Source organism: Pteronotus mesoamericanus, unplaced genomic scaffold (assembly GCF_021234165.1).
Source record: "Pteronotus mesoamericanus isolate MK-2021 breed Mesoamerican mustached bat unplaced genomic scaffold, CSHL_Meso_final contig_169, whole genome shotgun sequence".
NCBI lineage: Eukaryota > Metazoa > Chordata > Mammalia > Chiroptera > Mormoopidae > Pteronotus > Pteronotus mesoamericanus.
In genome coordinates, this window is record NW_026555068.1 from 12,543,703 (window position 1) to 12,561,892 (window position 18,190).

Sequence of the window (18,190 nt, forward strand, 5' to 3'; positions counted from 1 at the left end):
TACATAAACACATAACTTTCCTGATGATTAAATAACATACACATGCACAATTAAAGTAATAATTAGATAGGAAATTATTTAATAGGAAAATCATGAGAAGTACTACATGATACAGCCAGAAGACAACTCTCTGAACATGTTTACTATGCATGACAATACATGTTACTCAGCCCAAATAGTTTAAAAAATGTTCAAATATAATTTCACCTATTATCAATCTTTGAATGTTTTATAAAATGATTTTATGTGTTTCAATATTAAAAGAACATGCAACCATCAAAATCTTGCATTATGTATAAACCATATTGCTACGCTCCAGCACAAATTGGAAGCCACTAACTTTGCTCCAGCTAACACTTGCAAATAGAATGGGTCCAGTGTTGCCAGACCTACCAATTTTTCAAAAGAAGACAAAGAATGGGATGTTACTATGCTGTCTTCCATTTGGTATCAATTTCTGAGACCCTTCTGCAAACCAAAATTTGGCCTTTAAGACTCTCAATTTATAACCTCTGCTGTAGACAGATCAATACTAGCAGCTGGTGTGGATATCCCTAAAAAAATTTTAAAGCAATACTTCTATACAGATCATTCTTTGAGTTAAGTACTTGCGTACATTTTTTCAGGTACATTGCAGAATGAGTGGTGGGAAAAGAGAATATGCTAACAAAGGGAGTTTACTTCAAGAGGCACACACAAGAAACAAGGTGGTAGGCTGGGGCGCCTACTTAAGTAGAAGAACAGAAAGTGAATTATCTTAAGAATGGAGCACATCTCTTTCCTCCCTCCCCGAGTGACTGGACTCGCAGACACTCTGAGTCTACGGTGCCAGCTCAAACTGGCCTGAAGCATTACTCCACTGTATGGCAAATTACTTACTTTCCCAAGCAAATTATTTATTTTCCCAAGCTGCAGAACTGTGATTAAAAATATGAACCCAGCCCTGGCTGGGCAGTTCAGTTGGTTGCAATGTCATCCCATACACTCAGAAGGTTGCAGGTTCTACCCCCAATCAGGGCACATACCTACGTTGCTGGTTCAATCCCTGGTCAGGGTGTGTACAGGAGGCAACCAACCACTGTTTTTCTCTCACACAGATGTTTCTCTCTCTCTCAAATCAATAAACATATCCTCAGGTGAGGATTACAAAAAACATGTATGAACCCAGAGTAGGGCACTGGACCAGTTCTTCCACTCTATCAACTATCATTATCAACTATGTGTTTTAACAGTCAATTTAAATTGGTTTGATAGACTGGTTTGATGGTCTAGTACAAAAATTAGTGTATCCAACCAGAGCCTTGGCTAAGTAAAAGACAAGCTGTCTTCCTCATGAAGGCAGGCCAAGGAAGTATTTTCATGCAATACAAAGATTTCCCTCAAAATACTTCTCTAGTTATTAAACAATTTTTCCCACAGTTTCATTTTTAAGAATCTCACTAAAATAACCAGGATTCCTCAGAAAGATATATATGCAAGGATAGTAATGCATGTTATTTAATATCTAAAATATATATAATATTTAAATATAAAATATACATTAAATATATAAAACATATATTTAAAATGTAATATATAATATGAGGTCTGTCTGGAAAAAGTCCGGCCATTGTTAATATGAGAACAGTTTGCACGACATCGATGTAACCTGGCAGCCAAGGAGAGTGAACTGGAATGCGAATGTGTGAACAATGATGACTTCACTGTGGTAGATGCCATTGAGTGAGCATGTGAACTGTGTGGTTGTCGCATTCAAAATGACTGAGCGAGTAGAGCAATGAATCTTCATCAAATTTTGCATTAACCATGAACATCTCCCCCTCAGAAACTATTCTAATGATTTAGAAGGCCACAGCTATGGGAAACAAAGTGACTGGAAGCTTCATCATGACAACACGCCAGCTCATGCATCACATCTCATGCAGAATTTTTTGTGAAACTTCAAATCACCCAAGTGACTCAGTCCTATTACAGCCCAGATTTGATGCCCTGTTACTTCCAGCTTTTTCCAAAACTAAAATCACCTTTGAAAGGGAAAAGGTTTCAGACTGTCTATGAGATTTGGGAAAACACAACAGGGCAGCTGATGGCGCCTGGGAGAACTGCGTGAGGTCCCAAAGTGCCTACTTTGAAGGAGACTGAGGTGTCATTGTCCTATGTACAATGTTTCTTGTATCATGAATCTTCTTCCATAAATATCTCTATTTTTCATATTACCATAGTTTGCCACTTATAACGCATTCCCTTGTAGGATGCATACCTACATTTTTGGCCCAGACTTTCAGAAAAAAAATCTTTCATCTTAATTTCTTAATTCAATTTTTTATTTATTTATATTTAATAAATAAACTGATTTAGGAACAAAACTGTAATTGAATTCCAGGTATTATTTTGCATATGGATATCATTATTGCTTTCTAGAGTTACACTTTTAACACTTAAGCATAAATAAAAGAATTAAAAACATTTACATAGATATGGAATTAGTACTACCCATGTAAAATGTGCGTCCTTATTTTTCCCTCAAAAAGTTGGACTAAAAAGTGCACATTATACCTGGCAAAATACGGTACACAGCTGGGTGCCTTCTGGACAGATCTCATAGTCATAATAAAAAAAAGTTGAAAACAGACTATATGTCCAACAAAGAAAAATGGTTAAATAATAAATTACTCCATAAAACAGAATATTATGCAGTTATTAAAAACATATTCTTATAATTTATCAAGTGAAGAGATGAAGGGATTAAGCAGTACATTAAGGGCCCTGGCTTATGTGGCTCAGTGGATCGAGCCCAGGCCTGCAAAACAAAGGGTCGCTGGTTGGTTCCCAGTGGGGACACCTGCCTGGGTTGCGGAGCAGGTCCCCAGTGGGAGGCATGCAGGAGGCAACCACACATTGATGTTTCTCTCTCTTTCCCCTTTCCTTCCCCTCTCTAAAAATAAATAAATAAAATCTTTATAAAGAAGAAGTACAAATAGGACCCTGGGTTGTGTGGCTCAGTGGACTGAGTGCCAGCCTACAAACCAAAAGGTCACCGGTTCAACACCCCCATCTAAGGCACATGCCTGGGTTGTGGGCCAGGTCCCCAGTAGGGGGCGCACAGGAGGCAACCACACATTGATGTTTCTCTCCTTCTCTTTCTTCTGCCCTTCCCCTCTAAAAATAAATGAATAAAATCTTTTCTAAAAATGTACAAATAAGTAGTTACAGAATAGCCATATGTATGTAAAGTGTAGGAAATGGAGTAGCCAATGAACTTACACACATGACCTATGGACATGAACAATAGTGGGGGGATTGCCTGAGGGAATGGGGAGTGCAAGGTGGATTGGGGCAAAGGGAGAAAAATCAATATAACTGTAATAGCATAATCAATTAAATATAATTATAAAATAAAAGAAAATCAATAAACACATCCTCAAGTGAGGATTAAAATAGAAAGAAAATGTGTTTCTTAGCAAATGGAGGGGTGGGGAAAGTGTGCCAATCAAAAGGTGAAAGATTTTTCTTCAATGAACAATCAAGGCTACACTTTTTTATACTATAGAACAAGAATCAGCAAACTTTTCCTCTAAAGGGTCAGATAGTATATATTCTGAGTTTCATGGGCAAATTGTCTCTGTCGCTACTACTCGTCTATGACTGTAAAAAAGCCAACAATACTTGAATAAATAAGCATGGCTATGTTCCAATAAAGCTTTATTTATAGGCAGTGAAATATAAATTTATAAAAATTTCATGAACTATTAGTCTTGTGGGGTTTTTTCAGCCACTTAGAAAACATAAAAGCCATTTAGTTTATAATCAGTACAAAAATAAGCAGCTAGTCAAATGTGACCTACTGACCAGTTTGCCAACTGCTGCTAGAGAATATAGACAAAAATGCTCTAAGACTGGAAAATGTCCAATGCTGCTGTTATCAACAACCTAGCTAGTTTTTATTCATCATAATACATTCATAAAATATCTGCTAAGAATAAAACCTCTTAGTAAAAGCTTTTTTAAAAGTTAGTTGCAAAATGATAGTTAAATTAGTGGGGCTACTATAGGATTAGTAATATTAGTCAATTAAATGTTAAAAGCTTATGTGTCAAAATTATAACATATTTTGGAAGAAATTCATCTTGAGTGATTTTATTTAACAGCAATTAGTAAGAGAAGCTGCCTACTAAAGCCACTTCTAGTTCGTGTCAATAGAAATCACACCAGTAAAATTTAAGTTAGAACAAATTTAGAAAAATTAAAACCAATCACATTCCAAATTAGCTAAGAAATAATAGCTTTTTAATCATCTAGCTTTTAAACCACACTCTACTTAATTCTGGAAGACTAGGACTTCATCTCAAGAGCACAACATTATTCCACTTAGCATGGTGTTATCTTCTAAAGAGTGGACAGACTTAACACCAGTCTCAGGAGAAAACTGGGTTTCAGTGGATTAGCTCAGAGATTTCTTTGTTCCTAAAACCATTAGGGTAAGGAAAGCAATACCTACCGTTAACACAGTAACTGACTTGCCTAACTTCTTGAGGGTTAGACTGAATAAAGCATCACAACCTTTCTAAAATGCATCCAAATATACATATAAAAATATCTCTCTCACACTGGCAAGTTCAATGGCATGTACAAATAATGACTTCAAGTCCAGGACAAAATTATCAGTAAGTAGTTCAATGCTTGACTCTGATAGGCAATTATATTGTTTCACGTGAATCAATCTTCACTTACTACCTAAAATATTTCCATTGTATTTTGTTTAAAATATGTAAAGGCTAATCTGCTGAAATATACTGTTTTATAAAATCTGATTATTTAATAAAAAAATGCAAGAATATTTATAATTGCTCTGAAATTTGCTAACAAAATGTCATAAAAGAGCAATCATGGTACATAGCTATCACTTCAATTTCTCAATTTGGGCATTTTTGCAAATTTTACAACATCCATCGAGTTTCACAACGTTTCTCTGAGGAAGAAAGCTATATCACCGTCACTGTGCACAAAAGAAACTAATAAAGTCTAGCTGATATTGCAGAAGTTAGCAGACTGCTCTAGTACTAAAAATTACACTATGCAGACACAAAGAATTAAAGTACAATGAAATTAAGGCTTGGAATCAGAAAACTTAGGCTCCAATGTAGCTTTGTGTCAAAACAAAAAATTATCCAAAAGTTAAAGACAAAGAGAGAGCAACATACCCTTTTAATGTTGTATAGGAGCACAAGATCACCCAAGGATTATTTCATTAGGGAACATACTTTTATTTGACTCATTATTTACTACTGATTAAACACTCAGACTCTATGAGGTTCCATGTTAACTTGTAACTTTTTGTCTGGTAAAGATGCAAAAGAATTCTATCTAGTACATAAAATCACCTCAAAGGCTGTGGTTATTATTGCCCTATGGGACATCTTTGCATCTAAACTATCGACCTTATTCCAAACTTCTTTCCCCAATGTCTGTACATGATGGTCCATTTTATGTGTCAGCTTGACTGAGCTACTTTTTACCAGTTCAGAGCTGGTAAAACATTATTTCTGGAGGAGGTCAACATCTGAATAGGTAGACTGAGTAGAGAATACCCTCACCAAGGAGGGTAACATCATCCAATCTGTTGAAGAAAAAGGCAGAAAAAGGGCAAACTGCTCTCTGCTTAAGCTGGGGTATCCATCTTCTCCTGCCCTTGAACATCAACCCTCCTGCTCCTTGGGCCTTTGGACTGGGAGCAGGACTTACATACGTCAGTGGCTCCTCTGGTTCGTAGACCTTCAGGCATGGCCTGGAACTATACCACTGGCTTACTGATGCCAGGTCACGGAGCTTCTCACCCTCCATAACTGCAGGAGCCAATCCCTTGTAATAAATCTCATTCTATATGTCTATATATATCCTACTGGTTCTGACTTTCTAAGGAACCCTGACTAATACACTATATAATCTTTGTTCCTCTTTGAACCAATTTATTTCCTGTTGGGTCCCTGAATAAATGAGACATGTGTCCATTCTATATTTGTAAGAGAAATGGTCTTTAATTTTTTGGAAAATTGTATTTTGACACTTGGCCATTTAGTATCCATGTGACCTTGGACAAGTGATTTTACTTTTCTAAGTTTTCATTTTCTCATTGGTAAATTCTGATTATATTACTTGCTGTAATGTATATATTACATTATTATTACATGTCAGTTGCCTTACCGACCACAGGGTTGATGTGAAGATAAACATGATGTCACATCTTTTAAACTGCAGTTATGCATGAGTTGGTAGACTGACAGGAGTAGTGATGGATCTTTTAAAGCTATCATAACTCATCCCCATTAGTCTACTGACAGGGATCGAGAATCTGTGGGTTCAGATAGAGATACCAAAACCCACACAAACTAGACAAAGTATATACATTTATCCAAAGTTAATTAAGCAATGAAGTGCTTCTCAGGTAGAACATCTGAATGTCCTTTCAAATGATACATTCAAATAGAAAGAGAAAATTATCCATTTGTCTAAGACTTTATTCTTTCCCACCATACCTGACCCAAGGAGTACTGAATTTCAACATGCACCTATTTTCTTTCTCTAACTACACCTCACAAATTATATTTAGAGAGTTTCAGACTACAATCCATATTACAACAATAATATTCACATACTCATCTTTTTCATGTATGTAGAAAAAATATATATAGAAAAAAACTTCAATGACTGATATAAGACTGGATTGGTAAGTGTTTTCAATAACCTAACACAGAAAGCTTATAAAACCAAAGCAGCTTAACTGCTTCAGCAACTCAATTTGGTTAACAACGCCCTAATTTTGGTTAGACACTTTGGGTTTTACCTTTACAATTACAGTATTTTTACCAAGAGAGGCAGCTGCTAGTCAAAACGTCTTCCAAATGTAATCAACAATGCACTTGCCCTTTGAGTTTATCTATACTTACCATACACATAGTATATATAACTATATATAGACACGCACATATATACACATACACATAAGCTATACTTTATTGCAGAAAATGTAATTTATATGATATTATCCTGTTTGATTTCCTTTTTTGGAGAATTCCTTTCTACTTTTCAATGAACTAACAGAAATAGGAGTGGATAGAGAAAAACAAGGAGGAACCAAAGAATCTATGGCAAAGCCCTCACTACATTCTCTAAAGAGGCTTTCAAGATTTTCAGTAATCCATTGATAGATTTCTGCTAATACTAATTTCCTTCTAAATAACCTAAGCAAGCAAACTTTAAAAAGCTAAATAAAACTACCTATTAGCATTTGGTTTGGCTATAGTAAGCCACTGCAATTTTACAAAGTAACAGGATGATGTGTTGTTGTTTTTTTCAGAGAGACCTATTTCTTTATAAGTACCTACCAAATTTTCATTATTGTCAATTATTATATAATTTGTATTAATAAATAAAATTTGTATTAATGAAGTCAATTGAAATAAAGGGTAAATGGAACCAACCAAATAAAGACAATAAAATGCCATTAAAATGCTAGCAACAGAGGAAAATGATGAAGCCTCTCTCTATGCTGTGTCACTATGAAAAGCCGCACTGCCCATAAACCAGAACATGACTTGACCTGAATTGAATCCATGGCACAGGGAAGTGCTTTATAACTGAATTTCACCATCCAGCTGAATAATTCATTATTTTTAATGAATTTCCTCTGTTCTGAAAGTAGCTATAGCCAGTCAGCGAAATCAACCATTATAAACTGGGAAACTGCAGAGAAAGTTTTCAAGTCCATTTAAAACTTGCTTAGTCTGCCTATTTTTCTTTTTATATTTATGACTGTTAGTCTATATGGCCTGAGATGAAATTTTATAGGACTCATTATCAGGTGGACATTGATGGTCGCCTACCCAGCATCCATTCCACTCTGCACACTTTTTACAGTACCATAAATTTAACTCAGATAATGACCAATTACATTACCCACAAGGCCAATGTGGGTAGGGGAAGCTGCCCCTACCCCCAGCTCCCCCAGTAAACCCAGCTGATCTAAAGGTAACCCCAGTCCTCTTGCCACAGTGATGATTCAGAAATTCAGGCCTATACTCAAGGCCTTCCCCTGGATTTAGTTTAAGAAGAAAGTATATGACTTAATTAAGGCCGATGACACAACAGGGGTTGTTTTGGGATGGACAGGTCTGAGAACAGCGCTGTCTCGTTCTTGTAAGAAAGCTACCAGAAGAGATGCCCTCTATTTGAGGAGAAGCCTGGGCCTTCCGGCCATTTTGTCGCCATGATGGAAGTCAGCCTGAGGACAAAGCCAACACGCGGGAGAAGGCAAAGATGAGAAATGGGGCTACAGTCCATGGACTACACTGGCCTTCGAGTCAGCCCCACCTCAGCCTTTGAGTTACATTTCAATAACAAATTTCCTTCTTTTTTTAAGCCTGTTTCAATCGAGTATTCTGTGCTTGCATTCTTTTTTTTTTTTTTTTTTTAATTGAGAGAGAAGAGAGGAAGGGAGATGGCGAGACATCATTGCTTTGCTGTTCCACTTATTTATGTTCCACTCATTGGTTTTTTCTTGTACATGTCCTGACAGGGGATCAAATCTGCAACCTTGGCATATCGGTACAATGCTGCATACTAACTAATACACAAATGTAAATGAAAATAAAATTATGTGGTCAATCCTTCTCTTCCTTTAATCCCTTGTCTTAAATAAAAATAAATTATAAATGATAAAATAGCTACACAAAGTTACAATTACGAAATAATTTTATGGAGTTTCAAAACCTTTTAAAATCAGAATAAGTAGCAAAATAACATCAAAGAGCAATTAAACAGAAAAGTATAACTTAACTAAATGGGAGTAATATTTATCTTTAGGATGCAAAGCCCTGCATTGGTTTGAAATTCAGCATTGCCAGGCAGGAATTTGCATGATTTTGCAATAAGACCAAGTTGAGCATGGGAGGAGGAGTGAAAGATAAACATGGAGACTGGCTGAAAAAGAAACTGGAAAATTACTACACAATTCTGAAAGCAACCACCAATTTATCCAATGCAGTTCTTCAGTAAGAACTAATAGAGTATCTTCAGACAGGGCAAGTTCATATAAAATGAATACAAGGAAAAACTTGCAATTTGATGACATGTCCAAGAAGGCAAAAATTACCTCCTAGTCCAATTACCTTTCTACTGTCCTTCAGTGCCCTTAGTTTATGAATAAACAGCAAAAGCAGATTAGGTGCCAATCAGTGGATGATGTTTCATGCTGGCAACATCAAATCCCCAGGGGAAACAACAAAGCTGTAATATTTTTTTCCAGTAGCTTCTATTTTTCCTACCACAGACTAGGAAGATCCCACACCTCTATCTTCGTAGCCTCAAAAAGACCTAAAGAGAGGGTGCATCTCTGCCCTCCCCTGACGAGCTAGCCTATCAGACAAAAAAAAGATGAAAGAGATCACAAAAATGCGGTGACAAAAACAATGGAGCCAGAAAGCAACAAAGGCTTGAGACAGGCTCAGGAGGGAAGGCCACTGGTTCCACTTATTTGGGAGAGAATGTGAAATTATTCCAATTTCTTATTTCTCCATGAAGTTCTTCAAAAACCATCCTCTTTCTTAACCCTCCCATATATTAAGCATTTTATCAAAAAAAGGAAGACGATCACCTTTAAAAGAGTCTGACTGCTATTATTAGCCAGTCTTTACCAAAAAACAAGTCTCCTAAACTAATTTTCCCCCAGTAACTCTTTTGAGTGCAGGAAATTCATCTATTTGATTAAAAGCAGCAAATATTCCAGAGATGACCAGATTCAAAATGAGCATACCCAAATTAAGTATTTTTCTATATAAGAACAAGAATCAATTAGAAAATGTAACTAACATATCCAAACTCAGTAACAGTAAAAATGACAACCTACTGAGGAATAAACCTAACATCAAATATTTAAGAGCCATTTTAAAAACTAGAGAAGTTTACTAAGACCTCAAAAAATAGTTAGATAAGATATACTAAATTACTGGATAATTAGTCCCAAAACTGTAAAGATATTAAGTCAATATGCTGAAGAAGCAATAATTAGTCTCAAAACTGTAAAGATATTAATTAAGTCAATATGCTGAAGAAGCAATACCAAGAAAAAATGTCAACAGAATTTTCATGAAATCATACAAGTTTAAAGTTCACTAGAAGAAGAAAATGCTCAAAAACAGTAAATTTTTTTTTTTTGAAAAATAAGACCAGTAAGGGGAAACGCATTCCACTAAATATGAAACAATACAAAATAACATAATTAAAATAGTGTGGAACTTCTATAAAATGGAGATATGAATCAATGGAATAAAACATACCATATCCAGAAATAGATCCGTGTAAATATAGAAATTTGATATACAAAAAAGGAATTATTTCTAATCTTTAAGTAAGAACAAAGTATAAAATAAATGAGGCCAACAAAACTGTTTATAATTCCAATACACCATTATCAGCAAAAATTAAATAATCATCTATAGCTTTGGCAAGATAACAGAAACTGGCTCACCATTTTCAAAGATGTTTTGTAAAAGTTAGTATCAAAACTTTAAATGTGCATATCCTTCAAGCCAACAATTGTATGTATTCTATGGAAATACACGCACATATACACAAGAATGTAAGCAAAAGATGTTCATTGTATCAGTCTGTAGTAGCAAAAATTCGAGAAGCAGTTAGTAGGACAAATTAACAGTTAAATAAACAATGACATATCCATTATACAGCATAATAAATAGTGAAAGAAAATACAACTATATGTATTAAGAAGATAAGTTTTATACACACACACACACACATATGCTAAGTGAAACAGGCAAAACTAAGAGTCAGTAACAGCTGCCATTAAAAATTTAAACTATATATAAAGGACTCATGGGCAAAGCCAAAGGAGGGTAGGATCAAGGGTGGGAGGTGGGGGGTGAGGTAGGGGGTATTGTGGGGAAAAGGGAGACAACTGCACTTGAACAACAATTAAAAATAATTAATTGATTTTTTTTAATTTAAAATATAAAATGAAATTCTTTATCTATGTAAATGCAAAAAACAATCCAGGAGGATACCTATCTGTTGACAGGGGCCCTTACGGGAAAAGAACAGAATTAAGGTTAGGTATGTAAAGGGGGAGTTTTAATCGTCCATAAATTTGTTTCTCTCTCTTTTCCCTCCCTGCATCCCTCCTTCCCGTCTACCTCTTTCTTGCAATCGTGAGAGTAATCTGAAGGGCCCTTGTAAATCATGAAGTCAAATGTGACTTACAGTTTTCCCACTTGGGCTCCTGAGGATAAACAGTCTCCATGGTTTTAGTAAAATCAGAAATGAAAGGAGCATAACAGAGGCTGACTACCTTAACACCAGGAAAAAAAGAGAGTTAACATACCCATTTAACCCTCCCCACCTGAGCCCTCAGTGTGTGAAAGCGAAACTTTTGAATGGGATGACCTCAGCATCAGCTGCTCTAAGGCCGATAGGGAGATCCCATTCCCTTTCCACAAGACTGAGTCAGGGATAAGGACTACAACCCAGGTGTCAGTTCTCCCTTCTCCATCTCCTGTCCACCTCCTGTCCCTAATTACTCCATCCAAAGTGGTTCAACTGTAGCAAAGCTCAGAATTCTCCTTCCCTGGTATGGGAAAGAATACTTTTGCTCCTGCTAGATGTGAAGAAAGAAACATAAAGCATGGTGGCTACACAGTCATCTTACAACCATACAAGAAATCACCTTAAAGATTAAGCACCTTCATGACTCCTTCATGGAAGAAGGCCGAGCACAGGGCCAGAAAAAGTCAGAGCTCTAACTGAACTTGTCCCAAGGTCACTCTACCTTAGGCTGTGTCAGTTAACTAGGCTAATAAATAACACTTTGTTGCTAAAGTCAGTTTCATTTGGTTTTTCCATTAGCTCCGACTGAAAGCATTCCTGCTGATAGAACGAAGTAAAACCTAATGCCTATTCTTAATCTGATTATTTGAAGTCTGCATAGAATTCAGTTTTCTTTATCTATCTGCATTAATAATATATTCCTATTGATATTGGTATCCCTATTGAATATTAACTATTCCCTACTGATGACAGGTCGCTTGCAAACTTTATCACAAATAATGTTCAATGAACTCCCTTGTGTGTACCTTTAGACATTCACATTATTATTTCTATCAGACAGATTCTTAGGTATGAAATTATTAGGTCATAGAGTACTCCTTCCCTGCCTGCCTTCTCACTGTAAATTTTCCAGAACCCTGAGAGATAAGACAAGCCAAAGAAGCCTACACAGAAAACCAAGAAAACTTCTACAGAAGTTGCATTATAATAAGCCTTTGGGGAGGAATTTCAGACTGACAACTAAGAAAAGACGGCTTACATCACCCGCCACTCTCACAACAACACTTTGGTCAAAGAACAAACATCCATGAAGGGCTTATGGGTAGACTATGGGCTGCCATATGTAACTCAATAACTCAAACTAACTTTCCAGTGTTAGAGATAGATTAAGTTGCTGGTATTTGACTTCAGTGTTAATGAACAATTATCTTCATGATCACCATCAGTACTGTAGCCATTCATATCAATATTCTACCTTTTTTTCTCTGATTACTTATCCAGTGGGTCACAATCTTTGATATACATTATCTGGGAAAGACAGCGCCTCTGTTTTCTGACTAGCTCTCCTCCAATAATCTTACCTCCACCTTGCTCCATTCATTTGTTTACATGAGGATATCATTTCACTACCAGTGACTGAATCCTTCCATAATCTCAGTTCCAAGCATCTCCCTCTCCAATCAGCATCTCCTATTTTTCAAGTTCATTCCCTCTAGAAACTCAACTCAAACAATCTTTTGAGCCTACTGGGACCTATACTCCAATGATCTTAGTACCTTTTCACTCTGCTCACTCTGGGGTAGTCTTTATTTCCTCCTTGGCCCGTTCTTCTTTTTCTTTTTTGTTCTCCAAATACAGTTGACATTCAGTTGTATAAATACAATTATTTTATATAAGTTTCAGGTGTATAGCACAGTGGTTAGACATTTATATAATTTACAGACTGATCCACGGTACATCTAGTACCCACCTGGCACCATACATTGTTATTACAATATTATTGACTATATTCCTTACACTGTACTTTACATCCCTGGGACTATTCTGTAACTACCAATTTGTACTTCTTAATCCCTTCATCTTTTTCACTCAGCCCCACAACACACCTCCTCCCTCTGGCAACCATAACTCTGTTCTCTGTATCAATGAGTCTGTTTCTGTTCTGTTTGTTCATATATTTTATTCTTTCGATTCCACATATAAGTGAAATCACACAGTATTTGTCCTTCTCTGTCTGACTTGACTTAGCATGATATCCTCTAGGTCCACCCAGGTTTTCACAAATGGTAAGATTTCATTCTTTTTATAGCCAAGTAATATCCCATTATATATGACTACATCTTCTTTATCCAGTCATCTTTCCCTTGACTAGTTTAAATTAAAAAGTTGTAATCATTTCCTTACATATTCCCTTCACTTCATTGCCCATCTCTGGCTTCTTTATTCTCTCTTGACAACACTCTAACCCTGATTAAAAACAAGTTCTCTACTGACTCTGCGTCTGTTGCTATGCAGGTAAACGAATGTAGCAGGTGAAAAACACAACCATGACGACTGGTCTCACCTCAAATCTGTGACCGGCAACCTCAAGTAAGCCCTTACTCTTCCTAGTAATTCTACAACTTTTCACTAACCTATTTACTATCCTCACCTTCTATTTCATATCTCCTCCTTTCTACTCAAACCTATCATATCTCTTTCCCCATCCTCACTCTCAACTGATGATCTTGCTTTACATTTCACTTAAGCAGTCAACTATACAGACTCCCACCCTGGTAAAAGCGGAACAGAAACAGACATAGATACAAAGAACATTTTGACATTTGCCAGATGGGAGGGGGTTGGGAGAACAGGTAAAATAGGTGAAGGGACTAAGAAGCACAGACTGACTGCTACAGAATAGTCACGGGGATGTAAAGTGCAGCATAGGGAATATAGTCGATAATACTCTGATAACTATGTATGGCATCAGATGGGTACTAAATTTATTCGGATGATCACTTAGTAAGTTATATAATGTCTAATCACTGAGTTGTACACCTGAAACTAATATAATATTGTATGTCAACTGTAATTGAAAAATTAAAAATGATTTAAAAAAATAAAAGTAAAAACTCCTACCCTGAAATTTATTCATGTAAATGCATCTATGTCAACATACCCTACTTTGATGGTTAATTTCATAGTGTCCATTTGAATGGGTCACTGGGCGCTCAGATACTTAGTTAAACATTGTTCTGGGTATGTCTGTGATGGATGAGATTAACATTTAAAGCAGTAAACTGAAAAATGTCCTCCCCAACATGGGGGAGCCTCATCCAATCTGTTGAAGGTGTGACTAGAACAGGAAGTCTGAGTAAGGGAGAATTCACTCCACCTGACAGTCTTGAAGCTGGGACATCAGTCTTCTCCTGACTTTGGGCTCATATTTAGACTGAAACGTATACCACTGGTTCTCCTGGTTCTCAGGCCTTCGGACTTGCACTGGAACTATACCATTAGCTCCTAGGTCTCCAGCTGGCCAACTGTGGAATGAATACATCAAACACACACACACACACACACACACACACACACGAATATACATAAAAATATATAGGAATATATATTTATATATATATATATCTCCATTTCCACTTTTTCTATGGTCTCTTAAACCTACTCTCCCACTCCACCAAAAGGGCTCATATCAAGGTTACAAATGCCCTTCATGTTGTCAAACAATACAGTCAATTCTCAACCCTTATCTAGGTCAATGCATCAGCACAAGTAGTCACACCCACCTGCTTGAAACACTTTATTAGGCTTCTGTTACAATTCTTGCTTTTTCATCTACATCAGTAAGAATTCCTTCCCAGTATCACTTACTGGTCCTTCCTTAACTCTCCTATCTCTAAACATCACAGCATTCCAGATTCAGGCAACAGATCTGTTCTTTCTCTTTCATCTACGTTCACTCTCTTGGAGATCACATCCAGTTGGATGGCTTTAAAATTATCTATAGCACACAGACGACTTGCAAATGCATATAAACAGTCTAGACCCGTCCTCTATACAACTACATCGAATCTGAGACTGCCCTACCCATCCCGACCTCCAACTCCCTAAAAATTAACATACCAAAGTACCCTGACTTAAAGGCTGGTAGCAACCTCTTCCATGGGGAGTAGTACTTTTACATACTCAAGCTATCCGGAAAACAACTAAGATTCAGCCAGGAAAACACACACACGCGCGCGCGCGCGCGCGCACATTAAAGACTGAATGGTTTCAACTTATGAAATCCAACATATTTTGCCAAATTACACATAGCAAGTTATTTCCCTCGACTGTGAGGCGTAAATATGGAGTGGCTCAATTTCTACAGCAGTATAGAAAGCATGGTAAAGACAGTCTCCTAAGGGCCATCAGTCGCACAAGCTGGGGGCTGGAGAGACCCGGAAGCACACTCCTGACCGACAGAAGCTCCGCGAAGGCCTGGAGGTGATCGGGGGCCCTTTTCCGCGGTGCTCGGGAGGTGGACAGAAGAAAGAGGATGTCTGTTTCTAAGGAATCGCCAACACACCGCCCAGGGGGACTGAGCACCTCCAGTGTCGGAGAAGCCTCGAGTGATGCCCTAGGGTCTGAAGCTGGCGTTAGAGGGGTGGGGAGGACACGTTACCCTGAGAAGAGCCAGTTCAACGGGTCTCCTTCAGTTGGACGACTTGCGGAGCGCCATGACAGCACGGCCTGGAACCCAGGCATCCAGGCTACATACCAATTCAACAGACTTCGTTCCCGCGCTCCCGACTGCACGCTGGAGCGTCACGGCGCACACAGTACACCTCAGCTGTGGGAGACCAACCTCCCCACCCCTTCCTCCAGGGTTCGCCCCGCCCGCCTCCGCCGCTCGGCCGGGTTGCAGCCCTCCCATCACAGGCCACCTGGCTTGGCGGTGCGCATGCGCAAGGACTCTCGCTGCTGCTGAGCACTCCGGGAATTGTAGTCTCGGAGCAGGTGCCATGGGCCGCGAGAGTCCTACATCCCGGCAAAACCTGGAGAAGTCAGAACACTCTCGCCACCCCCGATCCTGATTCCCGTCTTCACACCTGTCCGGTCACCTCGCGTTCACGAGCTGGGCTTCGGTCGGGCGCGCCCCAAGGGAGAACTCGAGACCCGGTCTTCCCATCCGTGGGCTGTGCTGGAGGAGGCGGGGTCCACTGCCCGCCCCCCGCCGCCACCCTCCCCGCCTTCCACCCCCCTCCCCGGCCGGTGTCGGACCGGTGCCGGGAGAGAGGAGGCGGCCCCCGCAGCGGCCGCAGGAGGGGCGGCGGCTGTGGGCGCCGCGGGCGATGCCCCTGCCGGGCTGCTCCGGCGCGGGGCGGTGCGATCGGCGACGGCGGGGGAGCAGGCGGGGGGCGGCGGCTGCAGCAGAGGGGCCGAGAGCTGGCGGCGGCGGCGGTCGTGAAGGGCATCGGCGACGGCGGTGATGGCAGTGCTGATGTGAGTGTCTGCCGGCTGGGGACCCCGGGGCTCCCGAGCTCGAGGGGGGCGCCCGGCGGCAAGCGGGAGCGGGAGGCCAGGAGCGGCAGAGGGATGCTGAGCGCGCGGTGCAGAACTGGGTCTGTCGCTGGCCGCCGCCGACCCTCCGGCTGGGGTAGGAGCTGGGCGCTGGAGCGGCCGGCGCCGTGGGAACAGAGCCCGGCGCGGGGGTCCCGGGCAGAGGCGGGGGCGGTGCAGGCCGAGGGGCGTCTGCGATTGTTCTCAACACCCCTCCCCCACCCCGCCCCGTGTGTCTGTTTGTCACTTGCAGCTGAAGATGGAAAGAGCCAGGCGAAGGGGAGGCGGCGGCGGCCGCGGAGGCAAGAATGTGGGGGGCTCCGGCCTAAGCAAGAGTAGACTCTATCCCCAGGCCCAGCACTCCCACTACCCCCACTACGCGGCTTCAGCCACCCCTCATCAGCCTGGGGGCGCAGCCGAAATCCAGGAGCTGGCCTCCAAACGAGTGGACATCCAGAAAAAGAGGTTTTACTTAGACGTGAAGCAAAGCTCCCGGGGCCGGTTCCTAAAGATAGCTGAAGTCTGGATCGGGAGAGGCCGGCAGGACAATATCAGAAAGAGTAAATTGACCCTCTCCCTGTCGGTGGCAGCGGAGCTGAAGGACTGTCTAGGGGACTTCATCGAGCATTACGCCCACCTGGGCCTGAAGGGCCACCGGCAAGAGCATGGCCACGGCAAAGAGCAAAGCTCCAGGAGGAGACAGAAGCACTCGGCACCCTCTCCACCAGTCTCCGTGGGGTCCGAGGAGCACCCTCACAGTGTCCTCAAAACAGACTACATAGAGAGGGACAATAGGAAATATTATCTGGACCTAAAGGAAAATCAGCGGGGTCGCTTCCTAAGGATTAGACAAACCATGATGCGGGGGACTGGCATGATAGGTTATTTTGGCCACAGTTTGGGCCAAGAACAGACTATTGTCCTTCCAGCACAAGGAATGATTGAGTTTCGTGATGCCTTGGTTCAGCTCATTGAAGACTATGGTGAAGGGGACATAGAAGAACGAAGAGGGGGAGACGATGACCCACTTGAACTTCCAGAGGGGACTTCTTTCAGAGTGGACAATAAAAGGTTCTACTTTGATGTGGGCTCTAATAAATATGGAATTTTCCTGAAGGTAAGTGAGGTGAGGCCACCTTACCGTAATACTATTACTGTTCCATTCAAAGCTTGGACAAGGTTTGGGGAGAATTTTATCAAGTATGAAGAAGAGATGAGGAAAATATGCAACAGCCATAAAGAAAAGAGAATGGATGGCAGAAGGGCCAGTGGTGAAGAACAAGAATGCCTCGACTAGAGTGAAATTGAACTCCATCAGGCAAAATTTAAAATCATAAATTGGCCAAAAGTACTGATCCATAATCATTTGAAGAAGTTTTTCCTCTTTTTTGGCCCTGTGTTATTAGTAATACCTCTATAGTTTATACTTCAAGGAGTCCGATTCTCATGTTATGTTATACATAGAACACTAATTCGTATGGGAATTCCCACCTTCCCAGAGCTAAATAGTTTAGCTGCTTCATCTGCTCCAGACTAT

The 18,190-nt window shown here is 40.0% G+C and overlaps 2 protein-coding genes across 3 annotated transcripts in view; one reads left to right on the plus strand and one right to left on the minus strand.

Moving 5' to 3' along the window:
* Window positions 1–15,986, minus strand: part of WRN (WRN RecQ like helicase) — a 117,708-nt gene extending 101,722 nt beyond the window's left edge. For both annotated transcript variants that reach the window (XM_054566065.1, XM_054566063.1), the window contains exon 1: window positions 15,776–15,986. The gene's annotated coding sequence lies outside the window, so the exon portion shown is untranslated. The remainder of the gene's footprint in view (window positions 1–15,775) is intronic.
* Window positions 15,987–16,912: 926 nt separating this feature from the next.
* Window positions 16,913–17,950, plus strand: PURG (purine rich element binding protein G). The gene has a single exon (XM_054565794.1). The coding sequence runs from the start codon at window positions 16,913–16,915 to the stop codon at window positions 17,948–17,950; it is 1,038 nt and encodes a 345-aa protein (XP_054421769.1).
* The last annotated feature ends 240 nt before the right edge of the window (window positions 17,951–18,190 follow it).

Excerpts from the sequence above, each read along its gene's own strand:
- PURG (XM_054565794.1), top strand. The coding sequence starts at position 16,913 with ATGGAAAGAGCCAGGCGAAGGGGAGGCGGCGGCGGCCGCGGAGGCAAG.